The 12,012-nt window shown below is 38.7% G+C and overlaps 1 protein-coding gene across 3 annotated transcripts in view; it reads right to left on the bottom strand.

Moving 5' to 3' along the window:
• Positions 1-12,012, bottom strand: part of PACS1 (phosphofurin acidic cluster sorting protein 1) — a 142,780-nt gene that overhangs the window by 79,149 nt on the left and 51,619 nt on the right. For all 3 annotated transcript variants that reach the window (XM_072423063.1, XM_072423064.1, XM_072423065.1), the window contains exons 11-13: positions 6,914-6,976; positions 6,510-6,604; positions 6,274-6,394 (exon numbers count right to left, since the gene is read on the bottom strand). In XM_072423063.1, the coding sequence (XP_072279164.1) occupies positions 6,274-6,394; positions 6,510-6,604; positions 6,914-6,976 (279 nt within the window). The remainder of the gene's footprint in view (positions 1-6,273; positions 6,395-6,509; positions 6,605-6,913; positions 6,977-12,012) is intronic.

The following is a 12,012-nucleotide window of genomic DNA, read 5'->3' as shown; positions in this document are numbered from 1 at the left end:
CACAAAAAAAAAACAAAAACCTGAAACATTGATAAACATAAACATATAACCTGTAAAATGGACTGGAGATGCGCACAGAACAGGGAGCAGGTGTGCGCTAATCAACTGCTATCACCTCACCCTTGAGTTTAACATCTCCTGAATCGCGCAGCTGAAAATTAATCACCCTAATTGGCGCATTCAAAATCTTTGCTCATTTTTGTAGAAAACTGGCAGGTGAGTTCACTAGAACTCGGCCCTGACTCACGGAAATAGAACTTGCTGACTGGCGTGTACAAATGCGCATTTTATTAAAAAATCAGGCCCCCTTGTAAATTTAAGGGCAACACATGCAGCACTCAGGTCATCTTTTTTTTTCTGGTGTCAAATTGGATATAATTCAAAGCAAAAAACAGCTTCTCATAAGCATAAGATGATCTAAACAAAGTAAGCAAAGCAATCCCAAGTGCTTTGATTAATAGGAATTAAAATTTTTTGGCAAAGAATTCCACACTTCGAGGATTTCATTTTCAGAACTAACTGTGCTGTCATTTGTCATCCCTTCTATCTTTTCAAGTGTTTCACGCAGGTCATAGAATTTATTTTTCCAGATAGAGCTTCCTTGAAATTTCTAAAGCTCCATTTCCAGATTTCCTAAATCAAACCAGTGTAAGCAGGAAAGATCAAGTTCTTCAAATTTGGCTTTATCTGGACAAGTCAGAAAACACAGGGTTGTCTCCATCTTACAGAACTGAAAAAATCTGTACTAATACTACTAAAGTCACCAGCTGCTACAATTCTAGAAAATGCCTTGCAGATTTCCTGATGATTTATAGTATTGTCTTCAAATGTATTGTAGAATTTTCTAAATGCATTTTTAGATTTGGAAAATATGTTAGCAGGCCACTTTCAAAAACCTGCCATTTTCTCTCAAATGTTTTGATATCACAAAATATCCTATCTGCTGTTTTCCCTACACCTTGTAGTTGTTTGTTCAGTACATTGAAGTGTAGTGTAAAATCTGTAAAAACATGAGGTTGGTACGTCAGGCCATAACAGTGAGCTGTGGATATTCCTGCCCTTTTTCATTCATAAACAGCCTAATTTCATCCAAGGAGGCTACAAATCTTGCCAGGACTCATCCTCTGCTCAGCCACCGGACATTATTGTACATAAGTAAACAATTATACTGTGGCTGAACCTCCTCAAGAAGTGCTTGAAACTTAATAATTCAGAGCATGAGCCATGATGTAATTCACCATTTTTGTGACATCTTTGAGGACATCATCAAATTTTTTGCTGTTTTCCCAGGCACAAAGATGATCTTGATATATAATTGGCAGGACAGTGGCTCAGAGGTTAGCACTTTGGCCTTTGCAGCTCTAGGTCCCAGGTTTGAATCTCCGCCAGGACACTATCTGCATGGAGTTTGCTTTTTCTCCCCTAGTTTGCATGGGTTTCCTCTGGGTACTCCAGTTTCCTCCCACATTCCAAAAACATGCAGTCAGTTAGGTCAAATGCCCCCCCCCCCCCCCAACACTGACCTTGGACTGTGTTAATGACATATGACTAGGGACATTACATTGTGAGCTCCTTTGAGGGACAGCTAGTGACATGACTATGGACTTTGTACAGCGCTACCTAATATGTTGGTGCAATATAAATACTGTGTAATAATAATACAATGGAACTGAATGATGATATTTTGGTTTCCTTAACAAAGAAATGTATGAAACCAGATGATGCCCCTACCGTAGAAGGTGCCCCATCAATAGTAATTGAAACCACTTTTTCTGGTCTTATGTCTTGTAACAAAAAAGCCTCCATCACCACATTGTAGATATCTATCCCTTGTGTTCTTTCAGGCAAAGACACCAGTTTCACAAGCTCCTCCCTCACAATTTCACCAACAGCATAACCCAAAATTACCGCTAGCCTTGCACAATTAATTATATGTGTGCTTTCATTCAAGCTCATGGAGTAACAGGATGCCTTTTGTAAATCAGTGGTGAGCTGCTGTCATGCGCTGGACTCGATCTTTAACAGTATTTCTGCATCTCAGAGTGGCATCTGGCAAGTGGAATCTCAGAGATGCGCTGAATAATTTTATTCTTGTTTGGGAAATAGAAAGACCTACTTCTTGGGGAATTTGCCTAAATAAAATGAAGTGGAGGTGTAGCGCACATTTCCAATAATACACGGGAGGCGTGCAGACCTCAATCATCCATACAAGCCCTTATTTTCCCATTAGCAGGAGCCCAGGTTGGTTCCTACGAACAGCAGCCAATACAAAATTCCCCTCTGACAATCCCAGTACAATGAGTGCCATGTCTGTCCTGTCCTCTCATATAGCACACACACAGATCATAAAGAGCTGAACCCTGCACACTAAAGGTGCGTACACACTTCCAATTTTTATCGTTCCAATCGAACGACGAACGATCGATTGGGCAAAAAATCGTTGGTAAAAAAGTAACCAACGACACCGACGAACGAGGAAAATTGTTGGAAACGAACGACCGGACCGGCGGATCGGATTGGGCGACGATCGTTGAACATCGTTCGTGTGTACGGTCGTTCGTTGATCGTCCATGGTCAGAGCATGCGTGATGAACGAACGTCCGTTCACTTTCCTGTCGTGCACATAGTTCCTCTACCGCTTAAACGATCGTATCTATTGTGTGTACAATATCTACGAACGATCGTGTCGTTACCTCTATGTGCAGGATCGGTGCTATACGATCGTTCATATATATCGTGCAGGAACGTTCGTCGTTCGTTTTCCGACGATAATAATTGGAAGTGTGTACGTAGCTTAACCTATCCCAGCACACAGACTCATTACACAGGTCATGTGAGGTCAGGTAAATGCAACCTGCTTCTTTGCAATGACATTGTAACCTTTCCTGCACTGGACGCACAGTATAGATGTCATTCATGCAATGTACAGCAATTGCTCTCTATGACAGAAACAATCCACAACCTGACACCAGTAATGAGCACCAACCTGATCCAAACAGTATCTCACAGTGGCCCACATCTATAATAAGGAGGAAGCACAAACACATCAGAGCTAGTAACCAGTGATGGACTTTTACTCCAGAAATTTGTCCAATCCCCCCTATAAAGGCATCTAGGCTAGATGCCATCACCACAGTGCAGAATTACTGTCTTTATTTATTTCGGTAACTAAACTAACGACATTGTCACTATGACAGAAAATGATCAACATCTTCCTAGTAGGAAGATGTTGATCTAATCAGTGCAGGGGAGGACACACTGGGTAAGTCAAAAAGCAGCCCAGAGTGAAGCTTAAGGGCTCACTCACATTACAGGAATGCAGGGAGTTTTACTAAACGCATGGAGGGGGCATTACCAAAGAATGGCAACCCAGCATAACAACATAGGTGCTATTCATTGTGTTTTTGGAAGAAACACAATACAACTGTGTGACAAGCCTTTTATAAATATGCAGGAGGTGTTGCTTCATTTCAATTAGTTTTCATAATAAAAAATACAAATTAAATAGGTATATTAAAAATAAAATCCGCAAGTACTTTAAAAAGATTCGGCAAAGTTGTAAACAAAGAAGTGATGTACTTCAGGACATCATCCACAAATAAAGCACATTTGTGTTCCCTTTGCCGTTAGGTAGTACCCTGAATTTCTGGGTTAGATTCTATTGCGATAGCTAGTGGTTCAATCGCCAATGCAAAAAAAAGGGGTGGCGGGGCAGCCTTGTCTGGTGCTTTATTATTCTGTATGGTAGATGACAGTAAACCTCCTAATAAAATGTTAGCGATTGGATTATCGTAGAGTGATTCGAGGAGGTTAAGGAAATTGGGCCCAAAGTCCATCTCTCTTAATACCTTAAATAGATATTGCCAAGATAAGCTATCAAATGCCTTTTGGACATCTAGTGACAATAACATGGCTTCCCGTTTTGGGACCTTTATCCCAATTTGAGCCCAATAAGGATATTAGATCAATAGATCTCCTCCTCCGGTTTGGGGCTTGCCTATGAAGTAGAACCTGGCCCTAATGGATATACCCACCAAAGAAGGAGTTAAAGAGATGATTTTTAGGTCACAATTTATGAGAGACATAGACCTGCAGTTAGATACCTCTGTGGCATCTTTCCCTAGTTTATGGATTATGCTAATGTATGCTGTATTTGCCCCCAAAGGTAGAGAATTTTTCTTCCTTAGAAAATTTAAGTATTTAAGAAGCACCTTGAGAGGCTTCTCTAGAATGGCTTTATTTTTATCTTTCAGTTTAGGTAACGGAACATTGTTGAGCAACTTTTCTATCTCAGAAGGGTCAGCTGAATCTGCCTTGCCATATAGTTGTTGGTTATAAAACTTATAATGATTTTCCCAGGATGTTGAGATAATTTACCACCTTTCAACTTGATCTTGGGAAAAACATTAAGTTTAGGCCTGGGGTTGGGTTTTTTTTTACCAGCAGCTTTCACCTGTGAAAGAAGTGTGCTGCCCATCGCAAGGACTTCTCACTTCTCATCGCAAGGAGTAGTGAGCATCAGATTGAGTTCTGTGCAAGTAGCTTCTAACTGTTCACAAGAAACTGAGGGGGGATCCCCCTTCTGCTGTTGTTGGAGAATTTGATATTCTTTAAGTTTGAGTTCTATCTGTTGATTTTGTGTCTTTTTTAAAGGAGATACAATTTTTTTTAAATTCCCCTCTAAATGTATCTCTATGAGCTTCCCAATTGATTCTTGGCAATGTATATTCTGATTTGTTAATTGAGAAAAAGTTTGTGATCATGAATCTCATCTTTTACCACCAGGTCATTTACCAAACTGTCATTTAGTCTCCATTTATATGAGGATGGTTTCCTTTTTAACCCTACCAGTTGCATTGAGATTGGGTCATGATCTGACCATGGAATCCAAAGAATGTGCATCCTTTTTACTAGAGGTATCAGATGTATCGGGAGGAGGATATGATCTATCCTGGAGTAATGGTTATGAGCTACCGAAAAGTATGTATAGTCCCTTGCAGAGGGGTTAATTTCCCTCCATATATAAATGAGATCATGTTGTTTCAACATCAAGGACAGTTTATGATTTTTTTGGGAGGAGAGATCACATTGATCATGAGGTTAAAAAAAAAAAAAAAAAAAAAAAAAAAGAAGGACCACCTTTTAAGATTATTGGATCCCAATTAGAACCTGTTCAATCCTATAATAAGGTCACAGTCACAGTTTGTCTGTTCTGTAGCAGACGTCTTTTACAGGTGGTAAAAAACAGTAGGTAGGAAATGGTTGTTATAAAAAAGTCCCAAAGATGATTCAAGTTGTGTTATTTGAGCTTCGTTTCACCTTCTGCCACAAGGGCTAAAGTGGAGCTTATGTACCCTCTGGTGGCGCAGATGCAGAGGTGCTTTTAAGGAGTAGATCTAGTTCTTTCAAGAAATTTTCTCCTTCCATGAATCATGAAAAAGAATAGGATTTGCCACTGAGTTGGAATATTAAAAGTAGAGGAAATGCCCAACGATATCCTATGTTGTTTGCAATCAAGATTGCAAGGACTTAGTCCTTCTGCTTCCCCCCTGCTTTTCCCACCATACCTGCTGCTCAATATGGGTAGCGGAGACGTGCCCCTGCCGGATCCTGAAAGCAGTGACCGTGTCTTTGCTCTGAGGAAGCCGGTTTGGTAGACGAAGGAGAGCTGCCTGGATCAGGCTACAGCTACATCTGAGGCGGCACACGTGCACTCCTCCAAATCGTCTATGTCGAAGGTACACAAAATACATTTCTCTGCTTGGGATGATTTTGCTTTCTTGTAAGAATCAAAGTGGAATTATATCATAGACAAAGGTGCGATTTGGGTCAAAGAAATAAAACTGGTAAAACAATGGAAGTGTTTAATAATTCTAGGTATGAAAGGGCCATAGGTACATTTTAGAACCTTATTTTGGGTGATGAAGAGGGCCGAGTGTCATTCTGTATCAGAACTGCTTCAGGTACTCAAAAAGGTACTAAAAAAAAAAATATCTAAGAATAATGAAAAGCTATACTCTAAGAAAAAGGTTGCATGCAACTCTGCACCCCATTGTGTCCAAGAAAGGGCACATGCCACATAGTAACATTTTTGCAAGATTTGGCACAACCAACTTTCTTAGTAAGAAAAGGGCACAAAGATGTCAACTGTTTTCAGGGTAAGGGACTAACAGTAAAGTAAACCTTTCACAGTTATCAATGGTTAGCTTTAATATACAAACAATTGTTTAACAAATGTGCAAACTAAGTTGGTAAAGACGTTTAAAATCATACCTGTATGCTCTGCCCTGTTTCTGTTCCTCTCTCACTCTCTGTACTCTGAGCTCTCTCTGAGAGTACTTTATTGGGAGGTTTCTCTTTTACAGAAACACTTCTTTTGCTTTGAGGGGTCAAGCTGGAATGAGATTAATAATAAAAATTAACAAAATGTTTTTGATAAAGGTTACACATGTATATTATCTTGCCTTGAGTCATACATGTTTGAAAATGTTAAAAAGGTCAAAACTTACTTGGGGCTTTTTAAAGTTTTAGACTTTTCAGGGACAGGAAAGGTTAGCGTTTCAGAGAGTGTGTCTACATCTTGGAATATATCTAAAGAGATATCCTGTTAAAAGTATTAAAGAAAATCACAAAACTTTAGATGAACAAGCTATGCAAAAAGTATCATAATGCCTAAAAGCATTTTATTATTAGCTTCCATAGAGCATCAATTTAATATATTGAATAGTACACCTTATAGACAGGACATGTCTGTATATTTTAGAAAATAGTGACAGAATGGCTTCATATAGAATGCAAAAAAAAATGCTGTCCGCATTAGCAAGTGGAAAAGGTGAAATGCACATTAATCGTGAGGAATAAGCCTCATGACAAGCACTTAATTTATACATTGTGATATTCAGTATAGTTTTACCTGACTTTCTGTATCCATGGACTCTTCTCGACGAGTCATTTTTACTTCAACTGAAAGTTCCCCCTGAAATATAGATATGTAAATGTTTTCTATGAACTATATTTTCAATTAAAACAAATTTAAAAGACTACTAAATTCATAATTGAGCAAGACAAATCCTAACAGCAATCAGGTTAATGAATTAGGCGATTACAAAGAATGTATAGAAGCAAGTTGGAAGAAAGAACATGTATTTAATGGCCTAAGCATAACTGCAAACCACGTTACAGATATTTGATCTCTGAATTCAGCCAGTTTAGGACCAGTCAGATGAGACCATGTGACACTCCTGCTTGTGGTCTTGCTTGTGAAAATAGATGCGCAGCATCAACCAAGTTAAGGTAAACAATATTTTTTTTAAACTTGTAAGGTTAACATCTAAAGGTGATACTTATAAATGCATTAACCTCCTTGGCGATCTGATTACACTGGGCAATGCATTTTTTGTTGCGTTAGATCTTACACTTGTTTTTTACTAATTTTTTGGGTGGGGAATTCAGAAATGACCCCAGTTTTTTTGCCAATCACATCCAGTTTTTACGATACAGGGTACCCTCCATTTTTGTCAAAAAACAACAAATTTTATATACAATGAAAAAATAATGAAATAATAACTTGAATGTACTGTTTATTTAAATTTCTTTTGTTCAAACAAAGGATGTATTGTTACTCTATGACATTTTTTTACAGTAAAACATTTGAAAATTAATCGTTGAGTAAGCGGTTAAGGTAAAAATTTATGCTTATAGCTTTTCCTGGAGTGTTTAGTGTTAGGACAATTCCGCCAGATGCTCCAACAATAGTCAGCCATCATATGTACATCCCATCTACCCTGATACTGTCCTTCCATGACCTTCAAATCTTGGTGGAATCATTAACCTTGCTCATCACTGACTGCACCAAGGTTTTCCGGGAAGTTAGAAAGATGGCTATGCTCATATTGCAACCAAGCATTTTGTAGCTTTTCAAGAGTTTCTGGACAGATTCTGTGTAATGATATGCTTGTGTGTTTCCAAGAAAGTCCTTGACAATGGCTTGATGAAATGTTCATCTTTGATGAGCTGCCGAATCTGTGGATCTTCAAACACACCGGCCTTTATTTTTCAAATGACAGGCTGGGAAATGCCAAAACGAGGTACTTGAAACAGTCTCCTTCAGTTGGCAAAGCTTTAACTAACTGCTTCATCAGACCCAGTTTCATGTGCAGAGGAATATAAGATTCTTTCTATCAACAAGTTTTAGGGCAGATCTTGGAGGCCAATTCCTTTCCACCCAATGCCTCTCACAAGCTCTGCTGTCCCACATGCAAAGATAACAGGGATACTTGGTGTATCCGCGTTGCTGACCAAGAAGGAAGCATACCATTTTAAGGTCAACACAGATGACCCAATTGTGTTGGTGATATTGCAACATCTTAATGACTCTCTTTATGTTTGCATATTCTTCACAAATAGGAACTGAATGGCCAACTGGGACTGACCAAAATATATTGCCAATGTGAAGGCGGACACACTTTAAGCTCCGCTTTGAGGTATCGATGAATAGTTGCCATTCAGTTATAGATTGGAATTCCCAATTCCTCCATTAAACCAGGTATGTTATGGCAATACACAAAGCCATTGTCAGTTCTAAAGTACTTCAGAAATGCAATTTCTCCAGTTCGAAAGTACGATACCTTTGTTCTTTTTTCAAGTAAGTTTTTCTCACGCAGTCTTGATGCTAGAAGTTCTGAAGCCTTCTTCGATAGTCCCAAATCACGTGCTAAATCACTCAACTCATGCTGATCAAATCCATTAGAAACAGAGTTCTCTTCAATTTCAAACTCTTCATCATTGTTGTCACCTAGTTCATCACCATAATCATGTTCTTCAAAAGAGAGTAGTGTAACGAAAACCGGCATTGGGATTTCATCTGAATGAGCCACTGGGCGTACAGCCCATGGTAGACTAGGATAATCTATGTTACATTTATTTTTCTTGTTATATCCTGAAGTTTTCATTATACAAAAGTAACAGTCACTGAAATGATCTCCTGGCTCAAGCCAAACCATAGGTATACCAAATGGCATCTTATCACGTGTTCCCTTTGTCCACATTCGTAAATGCTTGACACACTGTTTGCACACCTTATGAGGGGCCCAAGACTTATCTTGATCACCAAGTTTAACTTTGAAATATGCCAAATAGGCTTGCTCTACAAATGTGCTAATGTTCGCCCTTTGACTGGGAATGGTGAAACTGCCACAGATTTAACAAAATGAATCAGGGTTGTTTAGGCACTTACAATGAGAAACAGCAGAGAAAGACATGGTCTGAAGAAAGCAAATACGTGTGTGTAAGCAGAAAAATAAATTTTGCTTATTCACTACGTAGAGCAGTGCACAACCTCTGACCACACTGTCTTGTGTGTAAATGAATAGCCTATACAAATCCATGATACAGTAATCACATTAATATAAGCGGTAGAGAAAAAACCTGACCTGATAGAAGAAAACTAACTGCACTTTCAGAATCAGCATACCTATTTTAGTGTACATAAGCTTAAAAATTTAAGTCAACAAAAAATTGGTTCAAAATTGTTCCCCAATGTTATCACAGTAGTTTTGCATGTCAAAGTGGTACATTATGTTTAAACTTCCTGCCAGTTCCGGACCCCCAAGGTCACACATTCCATTTTTCTCACCGGGGACACAGATGCCGGGAAGGCATTGTCGGAGGACACCGCGGACTCATGGGGAGCTGGTAAGCCTTTTACAATGCCACTGCGAGAGTGGCTCGGGATTACCGCTTTTGGTACTAAAAATTAACCCTGAGCCACACTCAGGAATACCATCAGGGAAGTTAAACATGTTTTCTTTAAAAATTGGCATGGCTTAATTTGGGGTTTAGTTAGGCTTTAACCTGATCATCTACTATTACATATGTCTGATGTTCTGATAAAAGCTTATTTGGGTGTGTAAAATATTTTTTTTTTAGTCTTTGGTACTCATTGTGAAATCATTTTACTGAGGAACACAGGAAGTCTTTAACTCCTGGGCCAGCCCAACATTAAACAACCCTGGACCAGCCCAACATTATCAACCAATACTACTAGTATGGCTACATTTTGTAGCAAATCTGTAACAAGAGCATGATCATAAACACATGGGTTGGACTCAAAGCATTTTAACAGTGCATTTTTACAGCACATACAAAAATGTTCATTTCATCCCCATTCCATAAGGGACACCAAAACCTTTGGGATATCTAAACGCAGTCAAATTAGGGGTTGTGCAACACAGTGAACATTACCAGACCCAAGGAAAAATCAACAAAGAACTAAAAAAAAACTAAAACATTTTAAACATTTACCGTTTTAAAGCATAAAATGATTAAAGGATTTGTCTAATACCTTTTTAGGTGTAACATTTGAAGGGATATTGATAATAGCATATGAATTTAAAGTAGATTTAATCTCTAATGTAAATTATCTCCCATCTATCTTTAGAAACATGTTTTACCATCTATAATTAAATTTCCATTTTTGAAAAATAAAATTAATTTCCTTATTTTAAATATGTTCCAACAAATTCACCCGACCTCCCTCAATCCAGCAATATGTGCTGATTTGCACTTGACTATATAAGCAGGTTTTACAAACCAAACAATTTATAGTTCAACTACATGATTTTTGTCCCTGACAGATTTTTTGTTTTTGTGACAATTCAGGGCCTTTGCAATAAACTCAAAGACAAAAAATGAATGGTAATAAATGTTGCTCTTTCCTACTTGGGGCACTCAACCAGCTGATTGAAGTCAACAGATATTACTGAAATATCCACTTGGTAAAAAAAAAAAAAAAAAATGTGCAAATACAAGACTGCAGTCTTCCAAATCTAGGAAACAGTTGTTTAATAACCACAAAAGATTCATGAAGTTCTCACCAGATCTCTAGAATGTTTATCAAGAGATCAAGTGCCCTGCACCAGCAAGGCTCCTAAGACTCCTCTCCTGTCTGAAACACTGACTTGGCTTGGGGTTATTACCTCGTACAATAACACCAGCCCCGAAGCCACTGACTCCAACTTTGGGGTAACTATTACTGCCACTGGGAGCAATGAGAGAGACAATTTTACTCCCGATTTCATTTTTAGTTATGTTGTGGTTCTGGCAAAGAAAAGCAGAGCAGGACTGACAATTTCAAGAGATAAGGAGCTTTACAGGCGGTGGCGCCTAATTTTGAATAAGGTGCCTAACTCATCGCAATGCGCATCAAAATACGAAAATGTGTTGGGCAATGTCAAAAGGCCTCACTGCCAAGGCCTTTATTTTCAAATTACTACTACTACTATAAACAATCAGTTCTTTCCACTGTGGATTTCAGAATGCTTGGGATCCATCTGAACTACTGTATATTTTGAATGCAGGAGGGGACAGGGAATTAAACTGTTCAAGCAACCAAAAATGTTAACAGATGGCTTAGAAGTTAGCAGACTTTGAGTGCCAGACCTTGTGAGTGGAATGGGATGTCTTAATGAAGAAATGGAGGGAGTGCAGAAATCAACAGGAATGTTTCTTAACATTACAGAAAGGGTGAATTCAAGGCAGGAGACTGTTCAACAAGGTCCAGTTATGGTAGTCCACAACCCAGGCTGAGAGGAACAAAGCTCCAGCAGTGAAGTAAAGAAAAAAAAGTGCCAGCAAAAAAGGTTAGCCAGCAGAATTGAAGAAAATAAGTCAATAGAAGAGTTTGGTCTAAATTAAATGTTCCTTTTGTCATAGGAACAAGATAAATCAATATTCTTGAACATCTAGGGCACATTTGCTCCTGTCAAAGTTTTTTCCTTTGTTATTTGTGTGATGGCTGCCACAAACTGTTCCAAACTGTTACAAGACAGCTTGGCCATGCAGTGAGTGTTTAGTATAACATCTTGGAGAAATTAAGCACTACAAACACCTGAGGTGCAAAGCATAGGGACCCCAAGTCTAAGCACCCCAGTGGGATGATGGGTACAGCAGTGCAGAGAAGGCAGTAGAAGAGCAAGGCACAAAATCAATTAGCAGTTTCAGAAAGGAACAGGA

This window comes from Pyxicephalus adspersus, chromosome 9, assembly GCF_032062135.1.
Source record: "Pyxicephalus adspersus chromosome 9, UCB_Pads_2.0, whole genome shotgun sequence".
Taxonomy (NCBI): domain Eukaryota; kingdom Metazoa; phylum Chordata; class Amphibia; order Anura; family Pyxicephalidae; genus Pyxicephalus; species Pyxicephalus adspersus.
The sequence above is the reverse complement of the archived record's forward strand: the minus strand, read 5'-3'. Positions and strand labels throughout refer to the sequence as shown.